General features: G+C 38.6%; 2 protein-coding genes across 3 annotated transcripts in view; one reads left to right on the forward strand and one right to left on the reverse strand.

Moving 5' to 3' along the window:
* Positions 1 to 18765, forward strand: part of LOC149735871 (sushi, von Willebrand factor type A, EGF and pentraxin domain-containing protein 1-like) — a 74435-nt gene that overhangs the window by 8214 nt on the left and 47456 nt on the right. Inside the window, exons 7-26 of one of the 2 annotated variants that reach the window (XM_089879191.1) lie at positions 7153 to 7329; positions 8430 to 8569; positions 8877 to 9093; positions 9874 to 10053; positions 10442 to 10639; positions 11613 to 11728; positions 11998 to 12127; positions 12508 to 12624; positions 12965 to 13090; positions 13431 to 13533; positions 13894 to 13991; positions 14386 to 14516; positions 14997 to 15162; positions 15477 to 15540; positions 15873 to 16087; positions 16367 to 16481; positions 16838 to 16965; positions 17481 to 17642; positions 18018 to 18179; positions 18518 to 18679. In XM_089879191.1, the coding sequence (XP_089735317.1) occupies positions 7153 to 7329; positions 8430 to 8569; positions 8877 to 9093; positions 9874 to 10053; positions 10442 to 10639; positions 11613 to 11728; positions 11998 to 12127; positions 12508 to 12624; positions 12965 to 13090; positions 13431 to 13533; positions 13894 to 13991; positions 14386 to 14516; positions 14997 to 15162; positions 15477 to 15540; positions 15873 to 16087; positions 16367 to 16481; positions 16838 to 16965; positions 17481 to 17642; positions 18018 to 18179; positions 18518 to 18679 (2907 nt within the window). The remainder of the gene's footprint in view (positions 1 to 7152; positions 7330 to 8429; positions 8570 to 8876; positions 9094 to 9873; positions 10054 to 10441; positions 10640 to 11612; positions 11729 to 11997; positions 12128 to 12507; positions 12625 to 12964; positions 13091 to 13430; positions 13534 to 13893; positions 13992 to 14385; positions 14517 to 14996; positions 15163 to 15476; positions 15541 to 15872; positions 16088 to 16366; positions 16482 to 16837; positions 16966 to 17480; positions 17643 to 18017; positions 18180 to 18517; positions 18680 to 18765) is intronic. The other variant, XM_089879192.1, reaches the window with a different exon arrangement.
* LOC149735873 (uncharacterized) lies at positions 1632 to 4303 on the reverse strand. The gene is made up of 4 exons (XM_089879229.1): positions 4010 to 4303; positions 3423 to 3622; positions 2829 to 3098; positions 1632 to 2565 (listed from the first exon to the last, which is right to left on the reverse strand). The coding sequence occupies exons 1-4, from the start codon at positions 4266 to 4268 to the stop codon at positions 1759 to 1761; spliced, it is 1536 nt and encodes a 511-aa protein (XP_089735355.1). The 5' UTR covers positions 4269 to 4303; the 3' UTR covers positions 1632 to 1758.

Below are 18765 nucleotides of genomic sequence, written 5' to 3' on the forward strand. Positions count from 1 at the left end.
AACAACAAATCCGAGTCGCCACGCATATACAATTACTTGACAGGTTTAAACCACTCTTGGATGCAAACATCAGATGTGGTGCCTTTTTAACTAGAAACTGTCAATCAGAAAAAAAACGAAATTCCCCTACACGTCACATAAAAAATCTACCGGAAACTGGCCGCTTACACCTGAGTATTTAACTACAGAGTTATAACAACATCTTAAAAATCTGTTGTTTACTTTTACTACTTAACAATGAACACATAATGCACGATTTACGTACTTGGACTGACATTACGTTTTATTATTTAAAGATATTGTAAAACCACCAATCCCCTCCGGTGAGCTAACACTTTACTTTGCAGTCGCCGCTGTAAACTGTAAACGTTAACTACTTGGTAAATAATATAGAGGGTAAAATCTTACATAATTTCCTCGTTGTTAGAGCCTATACTTCTTATATCGGGCATCGCCGTTTTCATAATAACAAAATAATAACAAAGAATACAGCGAACTCAATTTTAAAGAACTGAAGTAAATACCGCTACCGTATATAAAATCTATAGCAGGTTCTAGTTTTGGTCCATACGCCACATATCTGCACGTTTGTCTATAAAACGAATGCATTATTAGCAATTGCATTGGAATCAAGTTTGCAAGCCATGCTAAATACCTTTATAAGTTCACACTACGGAAAAAACGATTATGAAGTTAAAACCCCATGAGACATAACTGTGTTGAGTGATATATAAATTGTGAAAGTTCTTTTTGAATTTGCTTTGGCCCTTGATATTTTAATCGATGACGTAATGCTATAGCGATGCCTGTCAAGGCAGCATTTCTGTAATAGAGAGTTCACAGACGTGTGCGTGTTGTGGCATGATGTCTACACTGTATCGCACGGTTTAAATACCATAATCTGTTTGTCAACTTGGCATAACTTGAAATTGTACTTAAAAATCATTATTATTATAATATACTAGCCACCTGGCTGTCGAATTCAGTATATTATGTATACTTGACAAAAGTTTTTTTTACTGTTGGTATCTCGTTCATGTTCTTATAGCAAAACACTGCGTGTTACCGATTTATTTTAAAAAGGTAGCAAGTATTCTGAATTTATTTTCACAAATATTTTTGGCTGCTATAAATAACTAATACAAGTTTTCTAAATAATTGACTGCGCGCATTTTGGCAATGACTCTTAATTTGAATCTGACCGCTGTTGTTAACTAGAGAACATATCGTTATATTAGTCTGGGCTGCGTGAAATGATAAACGCGTTGCATCACCAGTTTCCGCATGTTCAGTTTCCGTGAAACATTGTAAGTGAAATGTTATTACACTACTTAAATGTTACAGTCAAAGTCTTTGCTTAATCAAGTTTCTAATAAATGCCTAGTCATTTTTCGTGTTTGAAACAGAACACCTGTTATAACGACTGTCATTGCCTCGCCACGCGATGATTAAACAAGTAAGATTCCTGTTCATTTACCTATATCTATGACCTGCGTTTTGCAGATTTGTTTTGTATTTATTTTAGTTTGGTACAATTGTCTGCTCTATTCTTACTTACTGGCTGTGTTTATACAAAACACTAACAAATACTATGTTAAGCTTAAACGATTAAGGCGTGGTACACATTCGTGTGTGTGAACATGATTTACAGTTTATTAATAGCAAGAAAAAATAGAACACGACGAAACGCTAACCGCACGAAAAATTCTCTCCCGAAAAAAAAGCAATAACCTGGAAAATGTTTAGGAATTATACAAATTATGTATTGTTTTGCTTGTTGTCTCTCATCCAACATTTGGATTTGGCGATAAGAGAAGCGGCGAGGGCAGTCTTTGACTTTTTGTCCGAACATTTGTTCTCTGGGCGGAGAACTAGGGACGTTGAACGTTGGCGCTCGAACTCAGGGTAGGAGAGCTGGAAAACTGTATCTGAATATTGCTGCAATTCGGACTCGATTTTGTGGTTCTGTAGAGAAAGAGATTGGCTCTTCCACTCTGCTTCTTTTTCTTCCGAAATCTCCCGCAGTACAGGAAGGCCAACATCGGGAACCGGCTCCCGGATCTCCGGGATTTGGAGCTTCTTTTCCCGGCGGCGACGAGAAGAAAAGTGGCTGGTGGAACGGTCCCAAGTTTGGGAACGAGACTCAACTGAAGCGAGGGGTGCTACCGGCGTTTTTTTGTTTACAATATATGTACGGGAAGACCCGGGCTGGAGCCTATGGTGGCAGGCGCTTGGGCAAGCGGCAAATGGGCATCGGGAGGTGTAGAACCATGGAAAGAGCATGACACGCCAGCGTCTGAATGTCATCACTATACATAACAGGTTGACGACCAAGTTAACATCATACATGGCCAGCGGGGCAAATATAGCACTTGGGTGGCTTGTGTAGACCACCTTGATTAACAGAGCTATTGCAACATCAGATAATATGCACAGACCAGCAAGGACGAATGATCTTCTTATGAGAGTTATCAATGCGACGCTTTTTCCTCGTGTGTGGTTGGCTCGTACCGCCCTCAACTTATTGTCCATGATCGGGTAGAGGAAAAGGGCGAGAAACGAAAGCTGAAAAAGACAACAAAAGTTACAACGTCGAAGTTTATGCCTCTTGAAATTGTTGCAACAAAACGTTGCTATAACCAAATTTAGGCCCTTTTGAGGGTAAAAAACGCATGAAAAAGAGGATTTTAGCCAGGTGTTGGCATGTATATAAAAGATTAATTTACCTTCCTTCATACATGACAAAAAGTTCTTACAAAACAGCGGCTAAAAGAAAATACCTATTTAACAGCTATATTGCTCTTGACAAGACACATATCCATACATACCTGTATGCAGCCGCCAAGTAGTCCTGTCATTATATTCACACGCACGCCTTGCTGGTGTGGAGGCCGAGAAGAGTTGGCCGGAACAGTGCTGCTATCGTTGGAATTTGTGTTGGCACATACCCGCCCACTGGCGCTATTGTCTCGGTCCACAATCAGAAGCACCATGCACACCATAGTCACACAGATAAAGCAAAGTAAAGCCACCCAGCTTAGAAATCGAACAGTTTTACTGTACAGGTGTTTTAATGCTCGGTTCGAGTAAAAGATCCGCTGCAAACAAAAATAATGTTAACCTTTCAGAAATACTTCTGTTTGACCGTTTATAAACTACGCTAAATTTCATAGACTGTATCATTATCCAGATATGTGAACTATTTATATTTGTTTTGGTGATTTAAGTTATAAATCCAATTTACTGTGAAAATAAAAGTGTCATTTTAAACAGTTAATTGTGGCCTAAGGTAGTCGTGTAAGTATACGGTTTCATAATTGTTTGGATAATGTTTATATACTAACAAATGGGATGAAAAAATAGAATAAAAAGGCGTCCCGTCTTCCCCACCCTAATCTGTATACTAAGACACCCATGCTTACCAACCGCACCCACAGAAAGGTGTATATCGGGTGAATGGTAACGTTGTACAGAGCAATGCTGACATTAAGCAGTGTAGAACATCTGGAGGTTGAATCCACGGTAAACAATAACGCCTGGTTATTCCCAAACCTCAGCAGAGCAGTTAACACGCCCATTATACAAAGATTTTCAAGCCATCTTCCGCCCTTTCTAAGACGCGCTATATAGGAAAAAATATTCATTTTGACTACAACATACTTTCTTGTGAAAAATACGTGATATTTCCCCAAAGAAGCTTTATAGTACTATGTGGTAACATAAATAACGCTAGCACATAATATCCCACATCTCTTAATCGAGCTTTTAACAATTTTTAAAGCCATGAAGGTACGGTTATATGATTCCATATACATATTCTTTGTTCACTACCAACTGTGACAATAAAAGAAAATATAAACTATGTCCCATTTAAATCAAACCAACGTTATGCAAAGTTTTGATCATTAAAAGTAACTGACAACCTTAATAAAAAGTACATTGAACTATTAAGTCAATTAAGTTTAGTTTAATGTAATCAAATAAACCACAAGTCTTATTAAAAAATTACCTGAAGTTTTTGCCACTTCTGCTTTTCTTAGTATTCTAAAATGCACCAGTGCGTAGAGAATGTAGAATGCGACCACTATGCATGTAATGTGTATCGCTTCGCATGTATACCACGCAACGTCTTTGTTTGGCGACCATGTTGCCTTTGACTCGGATGTCCAAACCTTTTGACCGAGAAGATTCCATTCTTGGTATTCCGTGTGGTTCAGTTTGGACAACACAGTCGTTGTCGGTGTTATTTCAAATTTAGTTGCATTCATATTTGATTTAATTCTGCGTGTATAACATAACACATAAGATAAGCTATAATTATCTCTTCAAATACAAAACAAAAAATCAAAAAAATACAAGAGAAGACAATTAGCAGTAAACGAAAAACTGTAAAATAAAAACGTCGTTGCTAAAGTCGTATATGGGTAACCACTTTAAAACAACGCAAAAAAAACAAAACAAATTTAAATAGACGATAACTTAATCTGCAACTAGATTTGTTAATCCTGGCTAAAAATGTCAAAAATCTGTTCGGAACAAAAAAAATACGAACTATTTGCCACTGTTTTAAATAGCATATGAGCGAATGAACAGACGCGACTCGATTCTAGCTCTACCCTTCCCCTTTTAGTCCTTGCAGATTTCCAGACACCAGAAACCACTGTCACTGCGGTTCATGCAATGACTTTTAAACTCTCCGGTTCGTTCTCTTTAAACCTCAATTCGTTTCCTGGCTCGTGGTGACTTGACCGGGGTGTCGCCCAATGATCATACTTCCCGACATGAAATTTTGCCATTCCACTCGCTTACACTTGTTCATGTTAATACTATACAAAAAACCCTTGCGTATATATGTCTGATTTGATACTGCGGGAAAACGAATTTATATGCTAACGAAAACGTATATGTTTAGTTTAGTTTTATACTACGGGAACCGTTTCAAACAAAACCATAATAAAGCATTCGTCGCACGCTACGTATATACTAGTTCCTTATCTCTAATCAACACTCGACCCCAAAACAAAAAAACGACAAAGAATTGTTTTTCCGTATTTACCAATCGATTTCATTTGCAAAAAGGGCAACCGAGCAATGAGAAATATTTTTCCGGTCAAATTGTGCGTCGCCATTCGATTTCGTGCTACAGTTGCTTAGCGCCAAAGGATGACGTGGTCCCAATCGTTCTGAAATTCCCATGCCGAATATCGGAAGTCATTCGACAAAATATGTAAGCAACTGGTACCGGATTTTGCTAACGTCGCTTCGAACGCAAAACATCAGTTTTCGCCGTTTTTCTGTGTGAACTAAAATCACTGGCATGCGAACTGTAATGGCTGGCGTCCAAATCGGCGTCACGAATGCTGTGCGAACGCCAGAAGTTGTATAATTTAAAAACATTTTATTCAATGCGCAGTTTACAGTTCCGATATTAAAACACGTCGGAAATCCGTTATTCACAATCTCACGATTTTAAAGTATTTCTAAATAAATTACGTTTAAACATTATAATGCAAGCCAGGCATCGTCTGGCGCCACTCTAATCCTTATACTGATTGAAGTAAAATTTCAATAAAAACAGCCTAACCCTGTCTAAACCCACTCCTGGTGTGAAAAGGCGCTTTAGTTACCCTACCCTCGACAAGTCTCACAAACATTGTAAGTTCCAGGCAAGAATCGGTCCCGCAGTTTCCTGTTATCGCAGCGCGAACCGCTACAGACTGGGGTCGGGAACGGACGATGCAGCAACAACCGTCGTCCCTCGTCGCTACCCCTGCTAATGGAAGCCCTTTATCGCCAATCTGTTGATTAGAAACAGAGCGATTCTTCAAGTCGCTGTTGCGGCAAGCCAATTTATCTTTCCCACGGCTGACGTGCAGCGTTTGCAGCCTTTGACGTTCGACAGACTCGTTTGGGTCTCACTGTCAGCAAGCGTGTTTCTTCTTTTAGTTAAAGACAAATCGATTTTTGTTTTCGAGCGAATCTAATCAGAAGATTCCTTTCCCTTTGTCAATTTAAAAGCAAAAACAACTCGACAAAGCGGCAAGCAGGTCCCGTTGAGGCGCCTAAACTAATTAACTCAAACATTCCCTGCAGTGGCTTTGAAGTTAAGGAAGCTGAAGTTTCATAATTGCGCATTTTCTCACGCGGGGAGAGCGAATTGGGCGACGAGAAAGTTTGACATTCCATAAAAGCGCACAGTGGGCCTGACGATTGCTTCCCAGACGAGGACCTTGACATTCGTACACTGCGCGACATTACCATAGGTCGGGGCTCATGTATATTTAGAATCGTTCGATTGATTGAAGATTTCTCGTTTCAATTAGTAACAGTCCAGAACGTCGATTTTCAGCTTAATTTGTCTCTTCGTCATCCGCATTTTGCCATTTAGTCTTTACCGTGCGTTCAAAATGCTTTGCCCTTTCACAAAATCTATAATGAAAGTAATTCAAAGCGACTTTCTTCATTCGTGTTAATTACTTTAAAATATTCATGAAATCCGTTGCCAAATTATGACGCTTGTGTTGTTATCACTTGTGCCTTGAACATTATCTTTCTATTTACATGTAACACAATACAGCCCTTGTAGCTGATACATAATGCATTACTTGAATAGGTTTTGCGAGCGCTGCAAATTTGCTTTAAAAACATGCATCTTGTTAACATTTTGCTGAGTGTATACTTTATCATAGGCGTCACTTATAGCTATACCTTCCTATAGAACCATAGACATTTCAAATATAATTCTTTTTAATTTCATAATCAAAAATCGAGTTTATACAGTATAGTGTGAGGGGAGATGGGACACCTTTTCAATCTAATTTCTCAACCCATTTGGCAATAAACAAAGAACATTCAAAGAGTTATAAATCGTAACCTTACGACTCTTAGACCGTTGTGAATTGATTAAAACACGATCATGATATTTGGATATTAGGATATTATGTGCTAAAGATGCCCCGTTTGACCCTATACAGTATTGTATATGCCCTTAACTCTTCTCGTTCATTCATTAGCAATGAATAATGTGATTTTACTTTCACTGTTTTGTTTTAATAATATGATCTTTGCTATCGTTTCAAATAGACAAATGAAGTCTACATTAAGCTATCCACATTCATTAGCAATGTATAATATGATTCTATATTTCCACAGACGCCGAGGGAGGCAACTATATTGTTGAAGATGACTCACATTGTCACAAATATTGCTCCGGAGGAGGATGCTGCCATCCTCTGGGTCAATGTAGATGCGGAACCACAACAGGAGTCTATGAGTGTGTGTGTGATCCTGGGTTCTGGGGATTCGGGTTACTTCCTCATGGGTGTACACGTATGTATTTATTTAGTTCTTTTATTAGCTGGAAATTTTAAATTTTTAAAACAAGTGTGAAAACCATATTGTGTAATAACGCTAAAAGATTTATAAACTTTTGGCCTTAAGATTGCAAGTGCAAAACAAATACCCTTGCGTGTATATTGTTGAAAACACCGTACAGCATTCTCTGATAAACCCAATTGAGTTCAAAACAACTGGCGTAAACATTGTTTGAACATATCGCTGTCCACGATAAAGCGGTTTGAAACGGTGTCGTTAACGTAAAAGGCAATACCACGGCTGGACTATGTTATCAGTCAAATCTTCAAGTTCCCTGTTTTCACCACCAAGTTCCCCTTACAATCGAAAACAAGTTAAGCAATGTCCAAACATAGTTCACAATATTCCCTCACGCGTTTAAATTTACAACTCTTCTCTTCGCGTGTCAGGAACAATAACATTGGTGTAAACCACACACGAAGCCAAATATGCCGTTACATGATCCTCGGGTACATAATATACCTACCCTAATTCAAAATGCAGCCAAACAAATGCCAGTGCCGAGAACACTATAGCCGTGAAAACAAATCTGATCACTCACTAGCTAATAAGAAAACAAATGCGCGACACAGCATATGCAGCATACTATACCCTATAATTTAAAGTCCCGCCAAACAAATACATAAGTTTGAGTAATATTGCTACAGTTATATTTGTTTTTACCAGGTATGGTTCGTATTCTGTAAAGAAATTTTTGGCCCAGAAATCAACTATCGCATCATCAGCATACATATTTTTTTGAAAGACCTATCAATATATTAAACTATAATTTACAGTATACATTCGACTGCTATAAGTAAATATATCTACTAAATCGTCCTTCTTAATAATCTGCTTAAACTGATTCTAATAAATGTTGTACGAGGGTGACGTCCGGCAGCATGGTGCGCCATGGGATCGCGGAGAAGTAAGCCAAACTTTTTTCAACATCCATGTTGCTACTGCAAGTAAAAGAACCTAACTAAATATTGAAGTTTGCTGTTTTCCGAAAACATCTGTATACCCTACTTATCGGTCTTATAAAATATAATGGAAAATACAAATTTTGTCCATAGCATGTCCTGTCGGAACATATAAGCCATTCCCGTCTCCCGGTGGCTTGGAATCGTGCACACCGTGTCCCGACCCTAACATGTTGTCACCCAACGGCAGCTCAGACGTAACACAATGTACCTGCAAACCTGGCTTCAGACAGGTGATATATTGTGTTGTAATTTAAATATGAAAATATTAAATGCACATTGACAAAATGTATAGGAATAACGCGGACAGGTTTTTTTTATGCTGGCACGAGGTCACCAGGCGAGGCTACATAAGTTACATACGTAACATTCATATTCAATTATGATAAGCTATACATGAGTATAGTCCATATTAGAGCACGACAACCCGAAATCCCTAAATATTCTTGTAATTTCTTTGTATTTCGAACGTGTAAACTTTGTATTTTTAAACGTGTAAAAACTATTTTATCAAATATGACCTTAAGAATTTTCGACAAGGTCGAGCAACGGTGTGAAGTTATTCGGTGCCCGGAGTTGAGGGCACCTTTGAACGGCCGTTTTACCGGAATGGTCTGCGACAACCGATACAAGTCTCGTTGTGGTTTCGCTTGCGATCAAGGGTTTGACCTCGTGGGCAGCTCTTCTATTAAATGCCGCATCGATGGGAACTGGGTTACCATGGATGGTGGAACGGTACAGGAATCTTTCTGCCAAGGTAAACACTATATATATTTTACCTTGTGTTGATTACAAATGGGGTACTTTATATTATTGTACGTGGTTGTGGCCTTCAGCACGACCCGTCATGGGATGGGATATTTAAGCCAGGGTTGGCCTATTACCCAAACACCAAGTGTCACTAGTATATCTCAACAGATATTGAAGCCTATCACCTCTGACAAGGGCAGTAATGGTAATGGATGTGATATATTTACTCTACAATTAAGTCACTACAAAATATAGATAAGTCACTATAAAACAAGACGATGAACACAGCATTTAGTTTATAGCAGTTACCGGTTCAACAACGTGCTTGCAGTTTTCTGATGATTTTAGTCACGAAGTCGTAAAGGTTTGTAGCAGCAGTTGCCTGGTGGTCTATTGAGGGTAATTACAGGCGTCGAAAATTAAGCACTTTACTTGATTTAGCTTATAGTGACGCATGTCGGTGCCTATCAAAGGAAGAAATTGCCACTTGGGGAAAATTCGGATGCAATAACGTAGTAGATCGGCTATGGCAACAATAAAAACCAAATGCATTTTAAACGATTAAATGAATGTAACTTATATATCCTCGCCTGGGGAGGGAATGACAGTCGTTATAACACATTTTACTATACCCACCAGCACCATCAGGCAAAACAGGACTAGTAGTGTTTATCTTGGTATTTGCATTTTAGCAGTTATCGCTCACAAACGACTTTTCTCTTTGGAAATTGTTTTTGTTTTCCACCGAATTGTTCAATTCGCTTTCATCGATTTCTTTTTACCGCAGTTCGATATTGCCCGGAACTACCACAAATTCCACATGGCAGACTTAATTGCAGCAAAACTGACAGCTCTTATCGTACCATCTGCTACCAGACCTGCAACGAGGGTTTCTTTCTTATGGGGTCGCCCAGTAGGTCTTGCTTGCACGACCAGCATTGGAATGGGGAAGATTCCAGCTGTCAAGGTTTGATTTAAATGTAACTTGCTTCATCCTCGCGTGGCTGGAAAACGACAGTCCTTGTAACACGGGTGTTCTGTTTCACACACCTCGCGCCAGCTTACAAGTTACCATATATACGTTTCTTAGTGGGTGATCGTTTTTTTAATTTTTGCATTTTTATTAATGGCTGATGTTTTTGACAACATATTAGGGACGACTGGGTTGGAACATATACTCACTAATACCTATAGTGGGCTGGGGTAGGATGGTACATTTATGATTCCCCCTTTCGTCATGTTGGTAGTAAGCAAAACAAAGAACATTTAAATAGTTGTATAGCCGTAGCATCACGACTCTAAAATGTCAAAAATTAAAATTCAATATTTAAAACAACTTTTCACTTTTAATATAGCAATACGATGCGATCCACCTATAGTACCTATGGGTGCAACTGTATCAGAAAATTGCAGACAAGGCGTTGGACCTCTGCACTATAGAGACATGTGTACCTTTACATGTCCAGATGGATATGCACTGAATATACCCAACTCGTTTTCCTGCATATTGCCCAATACATGGTCGACAGGATTAGATACAGCCAGATGCATAGGTAAGAATATGTATTAGTTAATTGTATTTTCTCCATGAATCAGGTTTGACACACTTTGTGACTGTTTACGAGTGCCCATGTATATATGACTTTGTGGAGGATAATTTTGGAAGTTTTCTGAAGTTTTTTTACCATTATTTTTAATGTGTGGCCGACAATTTAGCCGGCCAGTCACAAGGGCCCTGGGTCGGAGTAATTGCCGTTAAGTATTTTGACCCAGATCACAATGCTGCAAGGAGTCTCCGGCCTAAAATCTTATGACGTCAAACATCTTATAAATTTGAGAAAAAACTAGGAGCGTACTTTGTACCATAAACCTGCGATGTGATCGTGGGAACATGGTTTATGGGCCTTACGTCTTGCTCTGTGTTGAAAGCAACCCTGAATGCCGACAACTATACGCTGTCGCAATGATGCTGTCTAGTTACATCAGATTTTTTGCGAGAAACCGCATTCTGGCGTGTATCCACGCTTCGGCTTTTAGTCCAAACCACAAACCTACCGTACGTGACTTTGAACACTGCGCCACGCGATGAGAGCTGCGTGAACTTCATTTTTTGACTGGAAAGAGCTAAAAATATTGCCACGCAAGCAATAAAGAAATTACGCGGTGGCGCGCGCGTTGAATTATTATTTGCTCTATGCGTCATCTTGAGTATAATGCATTTAGAAAACTTGACCGGGGGTTTTCTTACTCATGATTTGCACATGAACGTATGTGTATTTATACGCCCTGTAATGCTTGTTGGACGCAAAGAATGTATTTTTATAAAAAGTTACGCAAACACTACGGTTATTAAGAGATTTTTTAAATTGCGTTCACCAAGTAAACACTTCAAAGTTCTTAAATTACCAATACACCAGTATATATGAACCCTCAATATTTTGCAAATTTTGCTTAGCATATCCCTTTTCAAAGCGTTTCCTCGTGTGTTGCATAATAAACTATCTGATAACCACGATTGTTTTGCAGATATTCAACCCCCAACCGTAGAGTGTCCACACAACATTGAAACCTTTACAAGTCCACAATTAGACTCGGCCATCGTGACCTGGGATGTCCCAGTACCTCAAGATAACTCAAACCAGGTACTAATATGCATGATACTTTCATAGCATGTTATAAAACCTGCCGTTTTGCTACACATACCTCCTCTTTGAGTTAAATGAAACTTGCGCTGATCGAATCTAATTTACCCTCGTGTGGCGTAGCAACGACAGTCGTTACAACATGGGTGTTCTGTTTCATACACTCCGTCTTCCGAGTTACAACATATGAAACATAGTGGGTAAAACATTGTCCACTTTACCTGCAAAAATTTATTGGTGATTAAACATTCCCTCCTTTATATTTGCAGACTACACTGACACCCCACCCTACCGTCCACCCACCAGCTACGTTCCACATTGGTGTTTCAACCATCACATATACAGTAGTTGATGGGGCAGGACTCACGGATGAATGCAGTTTCGAAGTTAATGTAATCGGTAGGGTGCAGAACTTGACATTGCTAAAAGTTAAATGGCTGCTACATATTCACCCGATATAACACGGGTGATCTCTTTTACACATATAGTGCCTACTTACGAGAATTCGTGGGCACTTTTAAACATTCTTTTGTAATTATTGCTGCCATTTATAAAACCCACAAGGGTCGCTTGGTTGGGGCAATTATTGCCTTAAAGTATCTTGTCCAAGGTCACGCATGACCTCGATAATGGTATCAGCTTCGAGCCTCGAACCCATAAACTCTTGGCTAGAGGCAGGCGCCCATACCTCATATAAAGATCCTGTAAGGTTTTGTGTTACTGCAATGACACACTCTCCTATTCCTATGCAAAGATGTTAAAATAAAAGCAACGTTTAGATAACCAGCCACCATTGATATCGGAATGCAACAACCCGCCGCCATTTGTGATCCCACGGGACCAGTTCATTGCACAAAACATATCTTGGAGGGAACCCACATTTTCAGACAATTCTGGTAGGTGATAACTTGGTTCACCGTCACAAGCATTAAACTAAATTGTATATACAGATTTTTGCTATACTGCGCTTATGCCATACACAACAGACACGTATCTTAATATATGGTGAAAAATGAACATAATTTATTTATCCTCTTATGGCGGGCCACGACAGTCGTTTGAACACGGGTGTTTGTTTCGTACAAAAAGCACCTGGTGTCCGCTTGCGAGTTATCATATATGTAACTTTATAGGTCATACTGTTGGTAAAATATGGTTAACAGTTTAGACAACGCTAATGGAAGCCATTGGTTTGGAGCAATAATATTGGGGTGTTACAAATTGTCTTTCACACAGGTACTGTGTTCATGAACAGAAGCCACGAGTTTGGAGATATGCCGTTTGGACAAACCAGGGTACAATACACAGCCAGTGATGCTACAGGCAACTCTCGTACTTGTGTTATAGTAGTTAGTGTTCAAGGTATGTATAAACCATGCACTTACACATAGTTGCGCTTATTTAATCGTATAATTTCTGCGGTTGGGTAATGGGAGATTGCTTAAGGTTATGTTGTAACTTATGCTTTTCAGTACACTGCATTTTACGTATTGCTTGTGTTGTCGGGCTGTTGTTGTACCTTCCTTTAGTATAGAGTTATGTAAATTTTTATTCATAATTTCTCTATAGATAATGCGTGATAACTCTTGTTGATAATAAGGAACTCTGGCCTAAATTCTTAGGACACTAGAGTGCCTTCCATAGAACTTTACCCATTTAGAGATCGACTGTTGTTTTTACTTTGTATACAATGTATCTACAGATAACTTCTGCCCTCAGCTGGACGAACCGAAGTACGGCTTCATAAACTGTGACATGAATCTAAACAACTTGAAAGAGTGTTACCACGAATGCAACAGCCAAAGGTATACATACATAAAAAAGCTGTAAAATGATGTACCAATATGAAAAATTGTTTACTTTTATAAAGTAAAAAGTGAAGTAAAAAGATTGCGGTTAGCACAATGGAAGATGGAACGTATTTTTATTTAATTTTCAAGTCCCATTTGGCGGTAAACATAAACAATTCATAATTTATGAAACCGTATCACCGCGACTCTTATAGACCGTTGTTAATTGCTTAAAACGCGACCTTAGTATTTGGGTATATGTGTTAAAGCTGTCCCGTCTTACCCCACAGTAATATATTTTAAAACACGTTCCTAGTCTTAAAAGATGTATCAAAATATACGGCTATTTTTGCAATCTTTACTTCTATATTACAGATACGGTATCGCGATGCATAGTTACATGGAATCTTACCACGTTTGTGAGGACGACGGGGTGTGGCATCCAGCTGTAAGACTTCCTATCGACTGTTCCCGTAAGTTTGGTTTAAAAATAATAATTATCATCCAACTTACATAAGTATATTTATGTGTTGTGTGCTATGTTCTGTTTTCTTGTATAGTTTAACATGTTAGAGGGTAGGAGAAGACGGGACACCTTTTCATTCTATTTTTTCGTTCCATTAGGTGGTAACCAAGAAACAATCGAACTAAAAAAACGTATTCTCATGACGCTTGTATGTCGTTGTTAATTGTTAAACACGATCAGGGTATTTGGATATTATGTACCAAAGGTGTCATGTCCTTCTTACCCTACTATATAAACTTGCAAAGTATTCGATAAAGACAAGTACTGAACATTATTATTCGCCATCTGCTGTAAAACATGTTACACATGATATATATCCACGTTCTAATGTTTATATTTAGATCAGAGATATTCCAACGAATTAATCAAGGGATACAGAATGAGCTACAGACTCACAACAGAGAACACATGCAATGACACAAGTTTTCTTGAGTCTGTTCGTTTGCATTTAGTTGCCCGACTTACACCAAGGGTGAGAAAATATCTAAGCTGTACCATATTCAATTTCGTGGGTTACATATTTAATGGCGCTTCCTCAATGTTATTTCGTTACGCGAATTGTCCAACTTCATGAGCACCAGATCAGGGCCGGGTTCAAACATTTAAAACAGTTATTATACGATAATGTAACATACAAAGACAGTACGACAAGCTCATCTTATATTGGCTTGTCCTATAGATCGCAAAACTTAGTAAATTACCATATGGAATATTAAACGCATCTACTTACATAGGTTTTGAATAATATACCCATATGCTCATGACTTTAAATGAGCATTGCTGACTGTTAAACAGGATTAGGAAAGGTGAGATATTATGTTCTAAAGCTGACCTCCATCTTGCCATATAATATTACATAAATTTATACATGTAGTATTATACATACTTCATACAGTATTACATAGTTTAAGAAATATCCGTGGTGTTTTTAATTATTCTTGGCGTTTTACAGGTACCACACTGGTGCAGACCACGCGAGACTGGCATCAATTGTACTCTTGTATCTGTTGAAGTAACATGCGTTACAGAAGAAGTTATAGAAGTAACGACTGCAAGCCCAAGTAATAACTACGACTACGATGCAGACGAATATTACGACTATGGTGGAGACGCTGAACGTAAGTTGATATGGCGAGCACCTTGGGGACGAGGAATGCAATTATTCATTCTTTAAAAATGCGTTTAAAAAAACATTCATAAGTTCAAATATATTTTTTGGATTTTAACCCACGTTTAGTTTTTCAGTCAATGCACGCTAGCTCGCAATGAGAGCAGTATCGAGGTTCGAGTAAGGTACCCTTTGGTTATGACGATTTTTTCAATTGTCTTTCGGAAAGGTTGCATGCACAGAATCATTGTCAAACATTATTTCAGCATTAGGAGTTTGAAGATCTTGTTTTTTCTAAATAGTAAAGAAACAACTTATTTTAAGGTGACAGAAGAAAAAGAAGCCTTCGTAGAAAATTAAGGCAAGCGAAACGGAAAAGACGTTCTCCGTGAGTAAAAAAAACATCAACTTGCATATAAATCAACTACATGTTACCGAAGTATGACGGTTACCTATAAACTAAGTGGTCTAATATGATTGTATCATAAAAAATGTCAGCCACATACAAAAAAATAATTTGGTACATCTGTAACCACAATGTTACATGTGTAGTAACACGAAAACGGGCACGAGGTGTATGAAACGGAACACCGGTGGTATAACAACTGTCGTCTTCCGCCCACGCGAGAATAAATAGGTTTCATTAATTCAAATTTTAGCATTAACATATAGGTAGGCAATGATATTTCAACATACTCTTTCTTTTCTCAATGTATACAGTCCTAACAGAGGCGACCAGAACTACGACTATGAACCTGAACCGGCCGATGCTTACGGCAGCTATGAGACCCAAACCGAGCCAGTTCCATCCAACTTTGAACCTAACCCTCCTACCGACCTTAGCAGCTTTTCATATACAGAAGAAGAAGCGATAGCTTTGACAAGGGAGTTCGGAAGAACACAGGATTCGTTAGAAATTACCATCACCATTAAAGGTTTGTGGAGTATGTACACTGAACGTTTTATCTTACCGTCTATGACCCGTTTAAAATTGGTAACAGCTATACCCAGGATATAAATAAATGCAACTCTATTCTATAATCCTTGCGTGGCGGGGCAACGACAATCGTTAAATAACGCGGATGTTCTGTTCCACACACCTTGTGCTCGCTTACGAGCTACCACGTATGTAACTTTTGTGGGTGATTCTCCCCCGATAGCTACTGTGCCAAACTAACATTTGGAAGTATAAGATTTAAAGTTTATTATTTTAGGTGAAATTGGTTTGAACGACGAGGACGTGGTAGGTAGCAGGAAGAAGCATGGACAAATGAGTGAGTTCTTTGGCAGACTGAACGTGGAACCAGAGTTTTCTGGACAACTAAAAAGGTATTTTATTAAATAAATATTTTTCTTTAATTTTGGTAATGTGCACACTTTTAAAGTATTATCTTAAGAAGTGCATAATATTTAAGACACACGCCCAGAATGGTAGCAGCATCGTGGTGGAACTCGAAAACTCTGGGTTTAAAGCAGGCACGCTAATTACCGTTGCCCCGAGCCCGAACTATTCGCCTACTGTTTCCAATTCATACATCTCTCAAAGTGCCTATACACGTATTATCTCACCTGTGTATGAAACATCGATAAAATACTGTATGTTTTAGACACATAAGGCCATTATTAGCTTCGTCAGTAGTTGTACACATACTTTTAACCGTACATAACAGCATTTCTGGTTATAGATTGGCAGTACGTCACATCAATACATCAGTCACAGCATTCGTCACTTATGCGCCGGGAAGTTACCTTCCTTCAGCTAACGAGCTTCAATGCCCCCTTGGTACAGTACTTCGGGACGCTGCAACGTGTGGTATGTATATACTTGTCCTTACACACACTTTTTCTATTTGCCTAGTATAGTACGGCGGGTGGGGTAAGATAGGACATGTATTCTTTCTCTGTTCTCGTCCGACTTGGTAGTATAACTAAAGAATAACTTCCGAATTATATAATGGTAGCCCCGCCAGTCTAATAGGTCGTTGTTAATTGTTTAATTGAGGAAATTTAGGATTGAGCTAACGGTGTCCCATCTTACCCTACAGTACTACATTCTGTTTTAATTAGATTTTAACAAATCGATGAAAGTTCACTATATGTATGCTGTGTTTAACAGACACGTTTTTAAACTGACATTCTTTCTCGTACTTTTTATCCACATAAAGCGTGTTTTAACCGCTGTATTTTTAATGGTGATTCCCTTCTGTATACGTTGTTTCAAATATTTTATCTTTGCTATTTAAAATAATCGGTATGGTATATTACTATATGCCAAGCATGCCAAGGTAGACAACATTAATTAATAGATCTTTTTCCTTTTGAAATTAGTCAACTGTCCTGTTGGAACCTACTACGACGTAGCGGTAATCGATTGCATTAGTTGTGATGTCGGTTTCTACCAAGACGACGAGGCCCAGCTATCTTGCAAAGCCTGCCCTCTGCATACATCGACGCCAACCAATCACACACGGTCGCTGGAGGAATGCAAAAGTAAGTATTTAGGGCGGGGGAAGATGTGACACTTTTCATTCTATTTTTTCGTCCCATTTTTGAAATAAACTAAGAACATTCAAGGAATTCTGAACCCGTTTTCTTGTGATTCCCATAGAATTGTTAAATGTTTAAAACACGATCAGGATATTTGGATATTATGTGCTAAAGGTGTCCCGCTTTCCCCCACCCTACTAGATTAATGCTTCATATACGTTGTTTGAATACTACATGTACATTATGCTCATTTCTCCCCCCAAAAAATCCATAGACTATAAAAGATACATTTTTTCCAAATAGCGAATATTTCGATTAAAGATAGTGCAACATAAAATAGACTTTTTCTAAACTTTAACAAAACACATCACTTTATAGACCTTTGCTCCCTTGGCACCTACTCTCCAAATGGTCTTGAGGTGTGTGTAGCATGCGATATCCACATGTATGCTGATGTGTACGGTGCAACAGAATGCACAACATGCCCGCCGGACACTGGCACCCCGAGTCGAGGAGCTACCAGCTTTAGGCAATGTGGAGGTATGTACGACTTTTTATAATTTGAACAACTGCTTCTGAAATTGCGGTAATGGCCGCAAGTCCTTCATAATTAACTCAATATAATTAAACCGGCGAGATGAATAAAAACTAGTAGACCAAGTTACGCTGTATTGCATGAACTAATTAGCCGCAAAGTTTTGTGTGTTTACTTACATGCGAGGTCTATGAAACCGTATATAATGGAACTACGGCATCGTGATAACTTTGTGCTGTCATACTATTATGTTTAATATGAACAAGTGCGTCAACCACATTTATCGGAATTAATAAATGATTTTTTACCCAAAATATTCTTATAATTTAAATTGTTACTTCAGATCTTTGCCGCCCTGGATTTGCCTCATTAACTGGTATAGAGACTTGTTATCCGTGTCCTGCTGACACCTATCAGCCTCAACAAGGAATGCAATACTGTTATAAATGCCCACCAGAGTGGTACACTGCTGGTACGGGATCTACTGAACTTACAGACTGCATTGGTAAGCCTATGTTTTCCCCGTTTTTCTAACTTTGGGCCTTAATTATGCATTATCACTTTGCGATTGCAGGGATATGTTATACACCA

The sequence above is a fragment of the Ciona robusta genome, chromosome 5 (assembly GCF_009617815.1).
Source record: "Ciona robusta chromosome 5, ASM961781v2".
Classification (NCBI taxonomy): domain Eukaryota; kingdom Metazoa; phylum Chordata; class Ascidiacea; order Phlebobranchia; family Cionidae; genus Ciona; species Ciona robusta.